The sequence below is a fragment of the Platalea leucorodia genome (genome assembly GCF_965183815.1).
Source record: "Platalea leucorodia genome assembly, chromosome: 5".
In the NCBI taxonomy this organism is placed as follows: Eukaryota; Metazoa; Chordata; class Aves; order Pelecaniformes; family Threskiornithidae; genus Platalea; species Platalea leucorodia.
Genome location: NC_138827.1, coordinates 53,735,941 through 53,756,853, shown reverse-complemented (window position 1 = coordinate 53,756,853; position 20,913 = coordinate 53,735,941). Strand labels below are relative to the sequence as shown.

The 20,913-nt window shown below is 41.5% G+C and overlaps 1 protein-coding gene across 1 annotated transcript in view; it reads right to left on the bottom strand.

The window, feature by feature from the left end:
- LOC309591744 (uncharacterized protein C1orf21) overlaps positions 1-20,913 on the bottom strand; it is a 128,969-nt gene that overhangs the window by 71,881 nt on the left and 36,175 nt on the right. Inside the window, exon 2 of the mRNA XM_082314498.1 lies at positions 6,849-7,054. Coding sequence (XP_082170624.1) covers positions 6,849-6,942 — 94 coding nt within the window. The 5' untranslated portion in view covers positions 6,943-7,054. The remainder of the gene's footprint in view (positions 1-6,848; positions 7,055-20,913) is intronic.

Sequence of the window (20,913 nt, the reverse complement as noted above, 5' to 3'; positions counted from 1 at the left end):
TGCTGCCAGGCAAAGCGAGCTGCGTGTTTGTGTGAAGCCTAGTGCAGCAAGACCTTCTGATCATGGCACGCATTCACGGTCAACATGACGGGAGTTATATTCTTTAAGCTATGGCTTTCCAGATAGTTTCAGTTTGGTGAGGATGGCCACACTGCCTTTCAGAAGAAAGAATTTCTTGTCCTCAATTTTAGCATTTTTTTTTAATCAGTTGAGGGAAAGTGAGAGGTAACAGGAAGGTGTTATTCACTGAAAACACTTCTAATATATTTTTTCCACTTCAAATTTCATCTAAAAACTTCCCAACTTCAGAACTTCAAATGGCCAGAAGATGACCTGCGGAATTTTGTGCACAGGAACTAGGTGGAGAAAGGCAGGCTTAGGAAGTAGATCTCACGTTAATTGAGGACATCTGAACTGTCTACTGGGCTCACAGATATTTTAAAGTGTCCTGTGCAACAACCCGAGTCTGAAATTTTGAATAAGATAATAATTCTAGGCCTGTTAATCAAGGAAAGAGCCTTCAAAACAAACTAATGTCTACAAAGACATGGGCACAATATTTTTGGAGATGCCGCTTATTTAGGAAAGGTAAGTCATAGTCCCAAATTTCCCTTGCTATTCTCTTCCTGTATACAGTGGACATGTTTTAAAAGTTTCAAATATTTCAGCATCTTTTGACACTTACTTCAAACACACATGGCATACATCAAAATAAGTCAGAGCTCTTCTGTCTTGGGCAGCAGACTGAGATACCCACATGGATGAGACAGGGCAGACACAAGGAAAGAAATAATCAACTGTCACAAGGCAGGGGTTAGCAGAAGTGAGACAAACCCATAAAACATATAGGAAGAAAGAAAACACTAACATGAGAAAACTCATGATGAGCTGATAAAGATTTTGGGTTTTAAATGGTGGTACTGGTGAATAAGAAGCCAAATAAAGCTACCTCCTTCCAGTTCAGGTATGGCAGCTACAGAGCAGTGTATTGGTTTTGGGTGGCTAAGCTGAACTCCTCGATTTGAAGAGACCAGGGAGTCCTCCCTGTGAGATGGGTTGTTGCTTTCCTGACATGGCAGACCAACTGCCACCATACAGGACAGGTCAATACTTGCCATAGTTAAATACTCTCACTTTCCTGCTTGGCTTTTCAACTATGGCATTTTCAAAAGATTTGGGAAGAAGTATCAACACAGGAGAAAACTGTTGGAAAAAACAAGTGAGGAAGAGCAGAGCAAAGCAAAGGGCATGCACATCTGCAAGTGATCTGACATCAGGTCCCTCACACATCTTCTCCATGCTGTCCGTCTCTAAAACAAGGGTGGGTCTGTGATACAAACCAGGAAAGTTGTGAAGATTACCACACTAGGGCTTGTGAAGCAATCAATTACAATGCGCATCAATCGGTTTTTCAATCTCATCATGATACCTCAATGCTAAAGATTTCCTTTTCTAGCGTTCTCCCAGCTGCTCTGAGATAAATTGGTTTATAAACTGTTGTGCTTTGTGTTCAGCTTTATTTAGACTGGTTTAGCAATTGGAGCTGCTGTTAATAAAAATCCTAACTGGCAATTGCAGCACAGATATTCCCAATTTGCCAGAAGATTCTCACCTTCCATGTTTACTCTCACTTTTGCAAAGCACCCGAGAGCTCCATATAAACATCTGGATTAGCCTCTCAGATTAATAAACAGATTCTAAAATTGGGAGATTTTTCCCCACAACAAGTCACATTACCAGTTATTTTCTTACACAAAAAATCACATCAATAACCTCCTCCCCAAATAAATATCCCATGATTATTTAAAAAGGCACAAATAAAATTAATCTACAAGAGACATTATTAGAACATATGCTGAAATCAACAACACTCAAGGCTCTATCATGGCATTTTGTTCTTCATTGGTATTTACATTATTATAGTTCTTATGTATTGCTCTGGAAATCAGCTTTGAAGTGGAATGATGAATAAATGAAGATTTATTATTACTATCCTTATTAGAGGGATTTTAAAGTCATTAGAGACCAACAAGACATAATAATCATATTATATTCAATCTTCTCTAGAACATCTCCTTTGATAGGCCTGTTAACTCAATTATTTAAATATATATTACAGGAAAACGCAGCATGCCTTCTGCAGTTTGGGATAAGATGAGCATTTTTATGTTTTGTTTTCAGTTAACCAGAATTTGTTCTTACAGAATTCATGGGTTTCACAGTGGGTGTCTCGGTTTTAAATACTAGAGTTTCAAATTTACAGTGAACACCTGGCTCAATGTATCTGCTCAACTGAAAAAAAGGTTAAAAGCCGGGGAGGAAATATGGCACTGGAGCACAATCATAACGTGCAGTGACTTTTAAAAGTAAAAAAAAAAAAAATCCCCACAGAAGCAATGATCTCTCAAATAGTCAACAGACTTGGCTTCAACCAAACACCACCAGGCAAGGAAAAAGCATCTAGAGGCTCTGAGGAAGAACAGAAGCAGAACTGCACCACTCCGAGCAGTTCAGAAAATAGTCTCTGGATTCAAAGTGACATCTATAGTCGAGCAAAACCTACTGATTAGAAAAAAAATAGCCAAACACCATATACCTGGAAATTATCTCCTTTATTAATAAAGGAGGATGAATAAACCCTAAGACAAACATCACAACGCCTGAAGAAAGCTCTGGAAATGTTAAGTGGTCTTCTAGACAGGCCACCTTCTGAGGGCTTGGAGGGAGGGCTGCAAAACAAGTATAAGGCTCGTGGCATGCAAGCTGAGTGACAACAAGAAGGCAGAGGGCAAAGCTGCAGCCCTATTGATGCTCATTAACTCCTGCATGGCTTCTTTGCTTGCTTCTCTCCTGAAAGGAAGAGGAAAAAGTGCTGAAGGACTAGAAGTGTGTTCATAGCGAAGGAAGTCAAAGTTGGCAACGCAATAATGATGCTGTTTACAACGTGAACGGCGAATTGTTATCCAAGGCACAGAGAGCATGGAGCTGCACAGGAATTACTTATGTCCTTTCCGTCCTTCCTTTACTCATGAAGTCCTGTACCATGAGCTTACTCCAAAGGAGAAGCTTGGAGACACCACCATTTACACCGTTCTGAGACCACCTTGATGTCTTCTTCAGTTCAGACAACTAAGGATTGTTGTACTACATGCACAGCAGACCTCTTTCATAGAAAGAATCCATGCTTAACTACAACCAGACAGGTCTTCTCTCCTCCCCCCAGCACTCTCATTACAGTTACAGCTCTTTTCCACCAGTTACAAGAGGGAACCTTATAACCCCAGGCTATGACTAACCCCCTTCTCTGCCCTCTAAAACTTCCATCGTTATTCAACCTTGACAGCAGAGACGGTATAGAGTAGCACTGTATCACTGTAGGCTGGCATTGGCAGTTCTTATTGCCCAGCTGGAAAACAAGTGCAATGGTAATGATGACCATCTAGTTCATTCCTCAGTAGCTTCACTTGCTACTTGTGGAGCTGCAATTATAGCAGTCGGGCAAAACAGGAAAGCTCTTGAGCACCAGAGAAGATGGAGCTCACAGAAAATCACATGAACAACTGCACTTATTTGTGGAAAAAGGATGGTATGTGGGAAAGCGAAAGGTTTTTCAGCTATGTGGCTAATGCTTTCAACCACACATGAAAAAAAACCCCTAAGTGGCAAAAAAACCCAGCAGCCAAAGGCAAAGGTAAGAGCAAAACTGGCTAGAACCAAATAAAGTATTTTCATACCTCCCTTCACTCAAAATGACCTATTTAATGCAAAAGCAAGATGGAAAGTACAATCCTTACTGTTGACTCTTTCTGCCTGCAACTTGTCTGGGGATGATGTTCATGGAAGAAAGAAGAGTACCATTTTCATCTCAGGTGTTAGGCAAACAGGAAGGGGCAATATACTGTCTTTCAGATCACATCAGCTGCTCAGGGAAGGCAGCACCAGCACTAAGGTATTTTCCTTTAATTCTGTCATTGCTGTTCCAAGTTCTTCATTATTTTCTCCACTTCCAAAACATCTGAGGCAATCTGGGCTACTACAACTACGAAGCTCGTACCTGCTAGTTCTCCACAGGTGCTTTATGTCAGATTAGTCCCCAGATGTGAACACTGCAAGTGTTCATCATCTATGAAAATCATCATTTATGGATACTAATAATCCCAGGATGTTATCGATGCTATCACTACATCAGCCACCTTCCAACCCCACTTGTCATCTTTGTTTCTTTTATTTTGCTGCCTCCTTCCCCAAAACCTCTTACTGATTGCCTCTGATTCCCTTTCCATTACCTTCTTGCTCCTCATGAACCATCCGATTTCCCTGCCACTCACCTTGGTCTTGCTCTGCCTAGTCATTCTGCAGTTAATTTTTGATCTGTACAGGCTGCAGAGATACTTGCTTTTGTCCACTGGCTGGATGAGACATTTCTGTCCCTTCCCAGCAACAAGCAAGGAAACATTCAGCAGCTCTTGGCACCTGAAACTGGACAGGGGGACGCATGATGGAACTGCTGCCGTGGTTTTTAACCTTTGTTGACTCTGTGGATGCTTCTGTATCTCTGGGAACTTGTTCTGTTAAGATTTGTCATCCTAGCTGAGATAGTCTGTTCAAATCTAGCACAACCACGCTCTCTCCTTGCAGCGAGTTGATGATGACAGCCCTCTGATACGGCACTGACTTTCTCCTTGATGACTTAAGGAATAGCTCTGCAGAATATGTTACATGGAATTAATTTGGGACTAACAACATGAAAGTTTAATAGAAATTGAAGTGGGCAGAATATTCTGAGCTTTCAGATCTAACTCATAACAAACAATGCAACTGCCACTACGATTTCTAACATGGAAGAAGAGGGAGCAGGAATAGTATTCAGTCTCCTATGAAAGAGCCCTAGGCATTTGGTCAGTCCAGAAGATTGTTAAGGAGGACAAGAAATATGATGTTAACGTGTATTTTTCTTGCCTCTCTTTTTTATATTGAAAAATTGCGTTCAGGAACTATGCAAGGCACTGGACATGTAAAGCATGCGGCTTCCTGCTTCTATGCATCTAAACATTCTGTTGATCATTTGCAAGTCCCAAAAGCACAGCAGTAAAGCCAGGTACACTCCAGCTCACCTTTCTCGTACGCCCAGTTCCTCATCTGGAGGCTGCCCCTCAGCCGCAAGGGGAAAACATGGCTTTTGTGCTCATTCTGGTTACCACTCAACAAATCGTTTAAGTCACAGACTCCAGCTCTTTGCTAAAAAAGGATCAGCCATTGAACTGCATCTTTAGCAATGACAAGCTGTGTACCTAAACTAAAATATGTGCCAGAAAACAGTTAACAGCAGGTAGTATTCCTGATATTGATAGGTTTCTGTAAAATAGGGAATGAGTAATGGCCCTCAAATGGATCCCAGAATAGCTAAATGATACCGCTGACACCAGTCGACCTCTATAAAGTGGGAGCCCTTTAAAATCCCTTTGGTCTTCTTGATCCTCTGCCTCCAGAAGTTACTTTAGGCTTCTTGTCATTAAAGTTATGATCTTTGGCCCGCAGCATGCAGTTAAACAGAGGAAAAAAAGCTGAGACATGTATTGCCAAAAATTGCTCCCTCATTAAAGATCAGCTAAAACATAAACTCAAATTCCTTTGAGAAACAAATAGAGCTTTTTGTTCATGACAGCACTTAAAGCCTGTTTTAAATAAAAGCAACACACTGAACTCACAATTCCAAAACCAGCATCTCTCATGTTAGTGAAGGAGCACACACAGGAAAGTAACCCATCATTTAGGCCTGAAGTTTGCTGCACAGCTACTTCCTCTTCAGGTCATGCCTCTAGGTAGTCTTACTTCGGGATCCACTGTTGGGAGCAAGCTAGCCCCCAGAAGGGTTGAAAAAGTGAAATATTGTTGCTTTTGAAATTAAAGGAAGATATATTTTGCTGCTAGATGCGTCATTCCCACTTCTACACAAACAATTGCTATAAAAACCACAAGAGAAGTTTGGCGTACTCAGTAGCAATGCACCTATTTTAAGAATAACAGTACCAAGTTAGCTTATTCACAGCTGACTTAACTTTCAGATAGATATCTGGGCAGATCTAGAAATCTCATTTCTGAACAGTCTTCCAGATAATTCCTAACATTTAAAAAACTGAATTACTGTTTAGATCATTATCTAAAAAACACTTAGCATATACTAACAGAAGGGGGGGGGGGGGCGGCACACGAAATCATGAAGCTGACTGTACATTTTATCTTATACAACTTTCCTGATGCACAAGTGTCTGTGATAATACCTGGATCCTAGACCAGTCTTCCCACACAGTGAAACAGATGTTTTCATCCCACGTTCAGAGCTGTGAGTACCAATGAATCCCTCACAGAAGGTTATTTCTAGTTTCATTGTACCTTCAAACTCTGTTTGCTACAGGATTTCAGAACTAATGTTTTATTGCTTTATAGGACAACAGTATTGAGGAATTACTTTTCTTACTGAACAGACTTTTATTTTTAGGAAATGAGTCAACCATTTTGGTACCTAATGACAAATATATAACAGAGACACATATATAAATATGAGGGGGTTATGCAACTCATTGTCTTTTAACTATTCCGGGATTCATGGAGTTAAAGACAGTGCAGTACTGTACATCAATTAGAATGTTAATTTTCTACTAAGGATTTCACCCCAACCTCTGTTTCAGGTGTCATGGTACTGTCCCTTGGAGGGGCCAACTGCACTATCATCGTGATTTATTTTACCATGCATTTTCCTTTATGTTTTGTGAAAGGTTAAGGCTCCCAAATACACATTCCAGAATATTCATGATGTTGGGAGAAAGATGAAATCCTGCAACACTTACCACCAAACACATCTCCGTTCTGATAGTTTTTCCCCTTCTGAGTTTCCTCTTCGTTTTGAACAGTAGAAACATGCTTGGCGGAGGCACAGCCCATAGCTTCATTCAGACAGCTCCAGCTGGACCAAACCACAAATCATGTCTAGAGACGCACGCTCATTGTTTGAAAAATAATCCACCTTCCTGCGTGGCTGTCAAGACGCTTTTACCTAAAGATGGCAAAAGAGAGAGAAAAATATTGACAAAAGGTAACCTCTAAATGTAGAGCTTTAAGACGACAAATAATGGGGTTTGTGAAGAGAAGTACAAGAGCACAGGCTGTCTCCATCTCCTTAGGTTGTTAAAACCGTATTCAATAAACATCTGATATATGCAGATCATGATATAGGTAGACCAGTCCTGCCCTGGAAGAGGAACTCAACGTCTCCTCCAGCCCTATTCTTTAATCTGTGGCTTGAAGAAAGCAACACGCACACAGATGTTTCCCACAGAACACAGCAATATCTGTTCCTCCTGTGCCTTTTACCAATCTACTCATCAAGCCAGACTTCTTACAAAGTGTTTTAGTGATTAAGAGCTGCTAATTGCAAGTGTTCAGACAAAACACCCCCCCTAAATCAATTAAAGATCTTATGTTAATAGATGTGAAAGGCGATAGCCAGCTGTATTATCTTTTTTCTATGTGATCATTATTCTACTGGATCCATAAAACCTCCACCGCTCAAAAAGGCAACTATCCCCATTTTAAGATGGAATAACACTCCCTGAACAATCCAGATGTCACATAAAACAAAAGGGGGAAGAAAAAGCTAGTTTATAGCTGCAATATTTTATATTAAAAAAAAAAAAATTAAGACCACAAACTGTTTAATGACCAAATGATTCCACACTCAAACAAAGCCAACTTCAAAGTTGGGTGAGATGACCTGGCTTGCCTTTCCATCAGCCAAACCTTTTGGAAGAGGAGAAGAGCTAGAGCAAAATAAGAATCACCCCTTTTCACTGAGTGCTTTAGTTCAGCTATAGCATAAGATCATACACACAATTTCTTAACTCATCACTTCTGAGTATTTACTTAAAAGGATGTGGCTCATTTTACTCCATGCCGACCACAAGAATTTTATCTGTAACAGAAGAAGGGTGCTCTTACCTAGGATATAGCAGTATCCATCCCACCAAAAACATATAACCCAAAGAATATCTTTTGAGGTTTATTTCCCTGTGTGTTCAGCACGAACAGCACGCCTGTCCGTGCCTAGGCAGCACCATGACACATCACGACATGGTTTATGGGGCCTCCGCAACCGCCCTCGGAGGGATTTCCCTGCCCATCCCAAGTCACAGAAATGAGGATGTGGCCAGCTGGGTTGAGAGCGATTCTGCTTCTGCCATTGCAGCCGCAGGTTCCCTGACGGGCGGCTTTCACCATGCAAGGCAAAAGGACTCTGGATGCAGAACCACCTCTCGCTTCTACTCACAGACCAGCTTCCACCTTCCACCTTGCTCTGTACAAGAGCACAGAGAAGTGCTTTTCTCCATTTAACCAGGGCATTTCACTCAAAGCATACAACATATATAAGCTCAATCCCTGTTCTAATCAGCTAACCCTCCCAGTCACACCTCTACGTGCTTTTTTCATGTTCAGTATATTCCCCAACATGCTTTCTCCTTTTTTCATTCCTCCTATAGATGCACACTTGAGCATAAATTTCTAATTACCCCACCCCTGTCTTCTCCCTTAGTCACAGCTAGCTGCTCACCCAAAATCATAGCATTTTAAATCAGGCATTCATGCTCGTAGTGGAAGGGAGTGAGCAGATCCCCCTTGAGCTATTTTTTTAACCCTATATGGTTACATACTTTTTTTTTTTAAAAAGAAAACATAGGTTTTGCAGCAAAAGTCAGTATTAAGCTAGGGAAACTTTCCGCTTCCTCAAGCAATCTCCAAGGCTCTTCTTCAAACCATTTTAATCCATCTGCTTGTCAGGCGTATAGACAAAGCTATAGCCCTGCTAAGAAACAAATTGCTCTCAGGATCCCCCTGTGCACATCCGAGCAGTCAATATCCAGAGCAGGCCATCCTAATTACACCTCCACATGTCGTAAATACTGATACACTCATTTTATGTAAACTATATTAGTTGTTCTTAAGTTTTTGCAATGCAGGGAAGGTCGCAGCTGACAATTTGTCTTCACATGTGTCCAAACAGCATGACAGCCTGCATTAAGATAACAGGTCTTCATCTCACTGTCGGGGTGGGAAACGAGGATCCATATGGATTTCAAGCATCAGCCACACTGTGCCTGCTCAGGAGGTACAGCAAGACACACAGAGATGTGGGAGATGGAGGAGAAATAGCAGACTGAGAAGGGGAACTGCTAACTGGACTGGAAACGAAACGTGGACTAATTTTCTTAGAGGATGCAAATTTGCTTAAAGATAATAGCTTTTACTAGACCAGCTGAAACAAATGGGGGGGGGGGGGGGGGAGCAATCAAGTTTTTCGCCAGAGTCCCTGTTTCAGATTTTAAAGAAAAGCAGGAGCCTCAAGGTAAGCAGAGCCTGAAAACAGTAACTGATTTCTGATTTAAAATATAACCAGTTATATTATCCAAGGGAAAAGGATGTGGCCAGCTATGGGGCAAAGAGCAAGGGGAGACCCGATGTAACCCCAGAAAAGACAAGGAGGTGTGTATGTGGGACCGTTAACAGACTGCACGTGGGGGAAATCACTGCACACTGCAAACCCAGCTTCTCTGTCACAGAACAGCCAAACGGCACTCACAGAAGTACCTGTTGAATGAATTATGCCGTTGCCTTTTTCAACTATTTTTCCTCTTTCTTTTTTTCCCTTCTGTGTCTCAGCAGGGACCACTTACAAAAGGGAAACAGCTGCTTAGTAATAAAAACCAAATGTATTTCATAACATAGCAGTGGGTTGGTTTTTGGGAGGGGATTCTTTCTGAAGCCTTATACACAGCCAACATGCAGCAAAACACACTGCAAAATACTTAATCATTGATTAGTAGCCAGGAGGGTGATGGTCCTGTCACCCAGGACCGGTGAGCTGTAGGAGCAATCCGGAGCAAAGAGACACAGAATGTGAATGCAGAAGGATAAAGCTCCTTGGGGGAGGGAAGTAAAAAATATCCACAGTCAAATCTCTCCTGCAGTATCTTGGTAGCACACGCCAACCTTACTAAAAATATGGTCACGTTCAAAGGCACGCTGTGATTAAAGGAAACAAATGGGAATACAAGAACTGGAAGTTTCACCTTTTACATTAAAGAACAGTAATCACAGCAGTATCTGGAAAAACTACACAACTAGTACTTGGATTATGGAGGCAGCTTCCCCTGGTGCCAATAAACTGGGCTGAGAAAGCTACTCCAAAACGACCCCCAAGGTTAAGTCCAACACACATTTCCAGGCACGTTTCTTGGACTACTGTAAACACAATGCAGTGAGACAGACAACACTGTGACACTGATAACTAACACAACCCAGAGTTAGCAGAGGATTTAAAACAAAAAAAAAAAAGGTGAGAGAAAAGCAGCATTAATTTTACAAGAGATACACAACACTGTGATGCTCTCCAGCCTTACACCATCCCCAGCCTTGGGGAAACCTCTCTTGCCCGAGTACCGAAGCCCACAGTGACGAGGTTCAGGTATTGCTCAGAAACGAGGTGCTGCTCCTCATTCAGTGGGATGCCTGCAGAGGGTTTTGAGGATGTGAAACGCAGTACTTCAAATGGCAGCAGCAGAACACATCCGTTCCGCCTCCTCCCCCACTTTTACACAATTATAATTTTTCCTTTTGTCTTCCTGAGCATTTTGGGGGCATACAGATTTTTAGAAGCCAAAAATAAAAAGAATAAGAAAACCTCAAACCATTTGCAGTTCATGTTCACCACCCACCATCATTAATTATCAAGATTTGAGAGGCAATTTACAAGCTCCAATCTGCAAAATGCTAGTGAGAAAAATCTCTCAGGCAGATCAAAAGTGTCTACATCACCCTCAAATTAAATGCATCAGGCTTAAGATTAACATCTTATGTGCGGGTCAAGAGAAGACTACAGACACTCTCAGATGCTGTACTTCGTACCCCAAGTTTCTTTTGAGCTAAAAATGGGGAGCTCGATTCTTAGAATAGAAATTGCCTTTGGAAACCTTAAGCAATTCCTTTTTTCTTTTTTTTTTTTTTTTTTTTTTTTTTGAGGCATGTCTATGTTGTGCTTTTTCTTTTACCAGCTCTTTCAACACTTCATTAATCCACTCGTCATCCCCTCACCTCTTCTTTCTGATGGTCACATCCAAGGCTGCATCCTTGACAAAAGACATTTTGCTTCCACAGCTGAAAACCAAACACTTAATAGAGAATGGAGGATCTCCAGTGTTTTACAACAAATGTATGTTAATTCTTCTATTACCACAGGTATATTTGTTTTCATTTTTATTGCACTGAGATAACCAATTTTTCATCTTCAGGCTGCAGATACATTTAAAGGTTTCCTTCCGTGTTGACCACACAGGAAATCAGGTTAAAATTTCACAGAGCTCAAGAGATCAAAGCAATGAGCTTTGTGCAACCATTAAAAAACCCTAAGCTACGAAGAAAAAAAACACACTGACTTTTCCTATAATACAACCTAGTCCAGGCAGAACCCAAGGATTTAATTTAATGCTATTAATTATATTTATTTCCTATAAGAAATAAGCCTGCTTCATTTCCATTTGACACCCCCCCCCCCCCCCCCCCCCCCCAAAAGAGGAAAGCAGCAATGTCTCCTGAATTTGCCCTCCATGAGGGTTGATGGAAGTTAGCACCTTGGAGTCCCCCACTGTGATATCCCTTTTCCTCAACTACCCTCCAGCACCTCTACCAGAAAAGATGACTTTTGGGGGGGTTACTTTCAACTGCCAAAGGCATTTTTGAGTCAAAAAGATAGAGCTTTTGCCTTTGAAGTGCACCAATGGCCCAAGGAGGGGAGGAAAAAAAAAATTAACAAAAAATATATATCATATAAGCTCTCTTTCTCCTTCTTCAAATTATTCAAACCGACATTGCTGGTGAATAGCATAGTTATATCAAAAATTAACCCACTGACTTGCTAAATGAACAGGGCAAGGTTACAGCAGAACCAGAGTTGCAAACACTCTGAAGTAATACCTTGCAGTGGCAGAAGGGGAAAAAGAAAAGTCAAAGTGAGTGGTGATGCTCTGTTACTTGGAACCCATAGGCAGAACACGCTCCCCTCCTCCTGCTGATACTAATAACCATGAAATTAAGCATTTTCTCCCCTTCTATGAATCGTTTGTCTCCGTGATGCAAAATTTCTGTGTTTATTACCACATTTCGGCATCCTACTGGAAACACGCTGTTCCAGCCAGCTGGGCGAATCCAGCAGTAATCTCGCTGAAAGGGAAAAGAATGAGTGCGGTGCGATAAAATCAATAACACATAAGAAAATGCAGAGAAAGTGCACCACGGTTTTATAGCATTTTACTCAAGCTGCACTAAAAATACCATCGACAAGCTAAACCAGCCCAGTTACCCAGTTGGATAGTGGAACTGCCATTTGCATGTATCCTCTCTTGGGAAGCCGTGCTCAGCAGAAATCATATTTTAAGCACTCACTTTTCAAAGAGCAAACAAGAATACTGCAATTTGACAGCTAGAAAGACCAGACAGAAAAACCACAGAAGCTTGTCTACCTAGTTTTTCCCAGCAGAGAGGGCTTGGTTTGAATTAATGCTACTAATTCATATCATCAGGTTATTTGTCTTATTACAGGACAGACTTTGCCCCACTGAGGCTTATCTTACCTTTTTTATCAGCAAAAATAGCCTCCTCTTTTCTTCTGTTTGCAATCAGCAGTTCTGCTGACCCAATACATGGTTTTTTTGATGCATTAAAGCAACAAGTGATTTCCAAATAGTATAGCTCTCAAGAGCAACACAATACATCTAGGGAGCATTTTCTCCTTATTCAGTCTTATAAGGAGAAGTAGCACCAATGAGTCCCTGCGAAGAGAATCACTGGGAGATTTATAAAACACAAATGAGGAAGAGAACGGGAATTGCATTGCAATCTTCCTCTTCATTCACACAGGGTGGAGTTAAAGCAACACTAGTGTGAAAAGCCCAGCAACCCAGGAGCAAGATATGTCAGTCACAGGACCTACCATTTTTGCTGTTTCCAAAGAAAATTAATGAAATTTTATTCTGGTTTTTTGTTTTGGTTTTGGTTTGTTGTTTTTTTTTGTTTGTTTTTTTTTTTTTTTTTTAAAAACCTCAAATACTTTAGGATTACTGATAGGAAAATTACCACTGCAGTTACAGAATGCAGTTCTAGCATCTAATTATTTTTTTCCTCTTTCTAGGAGAATTAATAGTCAAAATATTGAAGACAGATAAGACTTTACAAGAGTATGGGCTGGCAATACTGTAGGGTTTTTTTTCCTTGCACACAAAGGAAAAACACACTAAAGATGGTATGTTTCTGGTGAGAAAGCAAAACTTTCATACAACATATTGCACCTGCACAGTCTCTTTCAAACCAGTAGCGGTGCCACAGCTCCTCTTTACCATGGTAGGTGGTGCTACTCAACCAGAATTTCCAAAGAACCAGGACATTTATCCTACGTACGTTCCCTTTGCAGAAAAAACAAGCACTTTTCATCAAAAATAAGATTACATGACAATAAGCTGAGAACACCTTACATATTTCCTGCTCCTAGATGAGCAACCGCTATAGCTGTTACAAGGACATTACAGAACTGCAGTAGAGGTTTCCACAACACACACAAAATGTTCAGACGTGTGTTTGCTACCAAACACGTTTCAGAGGCAGTTTCAGAGCTGTTGGGCCACTACAGTATCTCAGTCCATTGCCCAGTACTTCTCTTTTGGGTCACAGTCAGTGCTAGCTGATTGAAAACCCAACAGAAACCAGCATGAGGGACCTGATTAAAGGCAACAAGACCCCTTCCACTGACTTTAGGTGACTTGAGGTCACTTCCTAAAACTCAGATTTCATGGAAGAAAGATTGTTTTGTGATTTATTTCCAAAGGGATTTTGGAAATGTAGTGCTGATGATCACAGCCCAGCCAGGCATGCTGGTGTGATGGGAGATACTAGACAGGACTACAGAAAAGCCCGATTGAATTCTCTTTCGTACATGACGACTTTCCTGTATATCTAAGCATAATCTCCAGCACTTACCATAATGGGCAGGGTGCCCAAATACCTCTAAAGTATAAAGAAAACCAACAATAAGCTTTCCCATTTAATGTTATTTCTGTCTTCATGGTTTAAGAGCAAGATATAGTTTACTGAGTAAGACACAGGCCTTTTAGGCCCTGAGGTACAGGAACAGTGATTTCTACAATGTTTTGTACACGTCTAAGTACAGGTCGGAGCATCATCTCCCTTCTGAGAATTCATTCCCCTTTCTTTGCCTTACTAAAAATAATTTAAAGACGCAAGCATTACACCTAGCCAATCAACCCCATCATTTAGAATTAGACTGAAATAAAGTGATGCAGTAGCTGTAGCCACACTGTCAACAAAACCATTTGCTTTGGAGGAAAACCTTGAGAGATAATTACCACACTGAAAAAGCAGCTTCATTCTCCTAAATTCCTCCTACCCGCCTCCCCACCAGTGATGAGGAACGCACCTCCAGATGTAAACACTAACTTTGGCCTGCAGCTGAACTGTTTTTAGGACTGCCCCTCTCCCAAAAAAGCAGTGGCTCAACAAGTCTCTCCTAAAAATGCGAAGCACATACTTCTTTATTTCAACAGTAAAAGCATCAAGTATCTAATACCACATATCGGTGGTATTAGACTTGGACATTTTAGACTTGGAGGTCTAATCTTTATTCTTTCTTCTTCCACACTTTTATTTCCTTCCCAAACTACTACTTAGTCTTCCTTGTGTTCCACCATGATGGTTGAAATAATCACACAGAGTTGGGTCTGCTAGATGCCTCTAGCTGTGTGAGATGCAACCTCTCCACTCCATGTGGCAATGATTAGCATCTTTCAAAACTCAGTTGCTCTCCAGTTACGCTGTGCACTTCCAGCTTTTACCTGGAGACCCTTCCTTGCTCCCTGGTAAGTCTGGCCAAGCAGCAAGTTTGACCAAATTCATCACCACAGTAGAAGAGGGGAGCACCCGCAAGCTGGAGAGGGGCTGCTGGATGTTTCTGCAGCAATACAGAGCCCACAATCTGCCCCCCCGGTCACTTACCAGGCATTTTTCATCCAAAGAGCTGTGGCAGAAGCTACTTCATGTGCCACTTAGGTTAAAATTAAAACAAAACAACTCAGCTATGCAGAAGCCACGGGGTTGAGATGCCGGGGACCTGCTGCTAATGTGTCAGCAAGGAAGCATTTGCCATATGCACCTCTGCTGTTTCTGTGCAATTAAAGCATTAAACAATTTAAAGGGGCCTCCTTTTTTTGGAGATGAGCTAGAGAAAGAAGTCTGTCTTCACTAACCTGATAATACTTAAACCACAGAATAAGTGCAGAGATGCTGCTCAAAACCACAGCAGGTGGCTCGTCCAGGCTGGTGAGGAGTAATCCCAGCACAGGCATCCAGTCCCATGCACGGCTGCCTCCTCTATGGCTGAAATGACAGCTACAATCTATCTAGCTAAAAATTATCAGTTAAACTTAATGATAAAAGCTAACAAGGCGGCTCATTTCACTGTTAGATTTTGTGAACAATTGTATAGGGTTCAGCATTTCTACTGGTGATTTTTTTCACAGTCAGGACATTTCCTAACTGTAGTCCTATGTAGATGGCACAAGTAGCAACGAAAGGGATGCACACTGCAAACCCTCATTCCTAAAATTACACTACTGACTGCTCCCTCCTGCTTAGCAGGGTTACTCCTCCAGATCAAGGAGGAAAAAACAGGATTTTTGGTGTTGAAGGCCACAGTACCCGAATGTTTGCATTGGTATGGTTTGATCCGAGAGCCCTATGCGATACCCTATCTGATATCATACCCTATCACACAGGTTATCCCCCAGAAACCCAAGCTGGGAGGTCAGTTGAGAAGGCAGGCTCTGCTCAGGAGCAGAAGATCTTCAGAAACCTCTGGCCAAGAACAGGCAGCTGAAAAAACATAGTTGAGAGAGGAGCTGGGCTATGGGGAAGAAAAGCAATGTGTCACCGCTCCTGTAAAACCTCTTGTGATCCATCCACTTTGATCACATCCCCCCATCCAGCACTTCAGCATGGGCACTTCTGCACATCCCTGCTGGAGGCTCAGCACTTGAAAAAAATGTTTCCTTACTCCATTCCCTCAATGCAGATATAGCAGCTTAGCCAAGTCACAGCTTTGGGTATGGGCTTTTTCTTTTTTTTTTTTTTTTTTTAGATTAAGAAAAAGGTCTTACAACATCATAAGTTATATTTCCACACTCTCCATTAATGCTAATAGAGCAAGTAATGGAGAGTTTTCCTTTCAACGGTGAGATGGTGAATGGATATGTGCATAACCAAGCCTGGAGGAGACTCAAAAAATAAGATCAAAACCATGTTCCAGCCTATGGTATAAATAAATGAGAGGTAGGCTAGCCAAAAACAATTTAAATATTTTCAGTTCATATTAACACAGTTATAACTCAAACAACCAGCAAGCCCAGAGCCGGATCAGTGGTACAGGAGCAGCAAATGCTGCAGATCTCTCCTCCCACTGACGATGCTGATGGGGTGCCCGACTTCCCTGGGTTACAACAAGGAGCAGTCAAGGCAGCAACAGACCCCATCAGGATTAAAAACATAGAAACCACTTTCTATCTTCTTTAAATTATCTACATCTTATTCAGGCTTTTAGAACCCTGCCCCTGTATTTTGGCCTAATGTTACACTCCCCCAAAAGTGACCATGCTAATGTTCTGTGTATAGGCAGCTGGCTCCTATGTGGCATCTCATATACCTGTACAGTGCTCTTGTGCTTTGACCCACAGTTTAGGGATCTATTTGAACTCAAAAAAACAGTGTTTAAAACCAATTGTGTATAAAACAAATCTTTCAAATTAGAAATTTTAGGGGAAAACACATCAAGCACAACTTTCTATTTCATCCTGTAAACTTCTGTATACCACTTGAATTTACTTAAACCAAACACCATGCAGAATAATAATTATGAAGCAATTTTTGGTACAGAAAAAGGTTTAAGAACCACTCCGAGAACATTTACACCTCGCCCATGAATCTCAGCTCAGCAAAATCCCTGCAGACCTGAAGCAAAGGGCAGTTAGGTCAAGGACACAGTATCCTTTTGGAAAGGTCTGTTACGGTTTGGGTGCTGTTACCCACCAGCTGCTCATTGCTGAGCATCAGCTGGATATCGTCATCTCTAGGTCTGACTCTGCACTGATGTACCATCAGAGCATTTGTTATCTGCTTCAATGCAAAGGTCAGCCAGCTGAGCAAGAGGTCTACATCTGCAGAGGTTACTGCTCCTAGCTGCCTGTGCCGTCCCCTCTTTAATGGATGCTTGGTCCCAGTAGAGAGTGCAGAACTTCTGCCACTCCACCCAGGACATCAAGGTCACGTCAGTCTGTGCCCTGACTCCTCTTTCCAAGTGGCTGAATCCAAAGCTATTTGCAGTTGATTCAATCAAGCCTTAAGGTTGATCCAGCTGCTGTCCCGAAACGCACCAACGCAGAATGGGTACGTTTGGATTCACCCAGTTCATCCAAAGCTGGTTTGAAATCACTTCTGCAGATCAAGTGTTGTGACTCTCCAGGTCTTTAGTGCAGCACCAATGCATGCGAACGCCACGCCAGTGACTCTTACATGCACAGCATGGACTCTGTGATAGCATTAAACAATATTAAGTTTTCTTTGCAAAGCGTGCATGTGCCTTCACATCTCTTGAGGAACAGTGAAGATTATAAACTAATCAGTGCTGTTCACCATCAAAAACTGAAACTGGAACTGACTCCAGGACCAGGAACCATTCAAAAATATTTCGAGTACTGCTCCGGACTCCCTCCACGCAGCACATGGAATGTAACTCATCTAGGGAGGAGCAGGGGGTCATACATCAGTCTAGATGCAGGACTGTGAAGTTTCTTAAGTCAGGGAGATGAATTGCTGGCTTGAGGTCCTGCAGTTGTGAAGGGTGTATAGCTGAGCACGAACAAGCTAGAGGAAATAATCCTGAAAGAAAATGGCAAATGAAGTGTTCTCCCACGCCCCCTCAGAGTCGCCTGGCCACACAGTTGAGCTCTCACTGTGATTTTTCTGCCAAACCGATACATGAATAGAAGGCGGGGGAAAAACCCAGCTGAAAACATTATAGCCTTACAGGAGTCTAAGCAAGGACAGAAATCCATACAGAGCAGGGAAAAAAATACACTCTGCTTAACTGTAGGAGCAGAGAAGAAATGTGTAATAAATAATTGAAAAAGGTTCCAAATACTGTTGAATGCAATCAGTAGGAATTGAAGCATAATAGGAATTTTTTTAAGACTTGTGCTGCCTGAACAATACAAATGCCTACAGGATTATAACTCCCGTGGATAACCCACGCCAAAACATGCCACTGCAGACATCCAAAAATGCTAAAGCTCTGCAGATGCTCACCCAGGAAGAGAAAACTGATGGGAAGAAGAGTTAATGCAACACACTTCGATTTGTTAGAGTGGAACAAAATAATATAGGTCCCCTGAAGAAAACAGAAATATGGATCACAAAAGATTGAGAAGACTTCGAAAAGCATGAAGGACATGAGTACATACGCTATTTGGCTGGCTTTGAGGAGGGGCTTTGTATGTAATGGCTCTGAGGATGCTAATGCATCACCCAGGCTAGCTCTCTACTGGTCCACAGTGGGCCTCTCATTCATATCCAGGGGCAAGGACAACATCCACAGACATACGGAAGCTTCACCCACTGCACTGTTTTCATCATCTCGAGACCAGAAGGACAATCCCGATTCAAAAGTATTTTCCAATTTCCAATTTCTTCTGCTATGCTCCAAGCAGGCCTCCTTTCTCATGGGGATAAATTGACCTGGCCTTCCAGGAGCTATTTTGACTCCTTTTCCTTCTGCCCACAATGACCTCCCCTTACAATTACTTTATTATTCAAATGCTCAAATATTGCTCCTTTTCTAATTCAGTGCCCAATGCTCTAAGACCTTCAAGGCCTTAGTTATTATATACTGTCACTAGCATAAGGGGCAAAGGAACAACATGTACCTTTCCATACTACCCACATAGCCACAAAGAATTGCTAAAGCCGTCTCAGCAGCCTTCAAACTTAAAATATTTTGACTTACTGTTGATATTAATGCAGAAACTACATGAGAACTGTTGCATTTCAACAGTGCTTATACTCAACAGCATAGCATCGTTTTGGGTTTTTTGATAACCTCTCTACAAGGATGTTTTATGGCTGTATCATCTTCCTTAGGGATGTATCTCAAAGCCTTCTGCCCTGGAATGATTATTACTTTGAGAAGTAATACAGTGTTGCTTAAATTTATATCTTTGCTCCTTCTTTATTTCATTGTTATTTCCCTTCTCACGTCCAGTAAGGACTAATTGCAATAACTTGTTGACTCGTCTCCAGCTCTGCAGGTTCAGCATGCCCAGCCAGGTCAGGCTGCCTCGCGTGGGGCTCTTGGTCCAGCAGGACCATTTCACTGACCAGGGTCCATGATTCCCTGTGACAGTGAAACTTCAACGCAGCTGCATCCAAAGTTAAAAGGCAGCCAACCAACAGCTGTACAATGTTAAGCTCATTGGCCCCTTTACTCCCACATTTAGCTTTTTGCACATAAAATAGCAGCTGCTTTACTTAGAGTCAATTCTGCAACATCTTTATAGCCTTTCTCTCCCCCTTTTAGCTTCAAGTGTGAAAAGGATTTCTTTTTCACATTAGAAAAAGAAATAAGTTTATGAACTCTAACAGCAGGCAGGCTTTCTTGGATATGCTTTTATTATATTAGGAAAGCAGTAGTGAGATTAAATTCAAAAAACATTGAATTTTATGTTAATTAAGGAGAATAAAAAGAAAAAAAAAGAAAAAAAAAAAGGAAACGGGGGAGTCAAACTATTGCTAATTGTAGTATTTCTTCAAAAGCTAACACTCAAAATCAGAGTACACCAGAAGCTCAAAAGACACAAAACCATTCCCATTAGAGCAAAGCTGGGCAGAGTGAAGCACACAAAGAAGCACTCTTGCTGGGGTGCAGAGCTGACAGTAAGCCAGCCACCAACCTGAAATGCAAAAACTGGGTTTGAGCGACTATGAAAAATCCTTCAGCCTGCGGGACAGACAGAAAGCTTACCCACGGTTTCCTCAAATCCCAAGAAAGCAAACATTTCGCCCCCACTCGGCAGGCAGACCACAGTTGCTCAGCCCTTTGCAAGAGACCTGGTCACAGACATACAGCCCACCTGGCTCCAGTCTGCCACAATCCTCCCTCAGGCAAAAATCATTGCACATTTTTTTAATGATTTAATAAAAAAAAAAAAAAAACAAAAAAACCAAAAAAACCCCACAACTCTTTTTTTTCCCTTATTTCTTTGTTGTTTTGTTTTGTTTTGTTTTTAAGTAAGGCAGCACCAAGAAATTTTTTAAATAACACAAAACCCCATCCAGCTATCTAATCTTAGCTTTTCCTTTAGCAATGCTAAAAAAATACACAATAAAAACTTTTTTTTTTAAACAATGTGATTGCATCACACAAACCCAGCTTTTAAACAGTGCAGCTCTATTGCCCCAAGTATAAGCCAGTGCTGTACAAGTTCCTGCACAGATTGTGCACCTCCCTCCCAAGCCCATGAATGTGGATGGTCAGGGCTGAGCAAGGAGTCTGCAACTGGAAGTTGGTTCAATGTTATTCATAAGAAAAGCCATATAACGCGTCCAGTTCCCTAGAACAGCATTTAACTCAAAACAACATAACTGTAAATGCTGACGTCATTTATAGCACCTGTAAATCATACATTGCCAGACAACTGATAAACAGTCTCATGAAAATCCGCTTCCAGAGAGATATGCACCAAAACACCATAAATT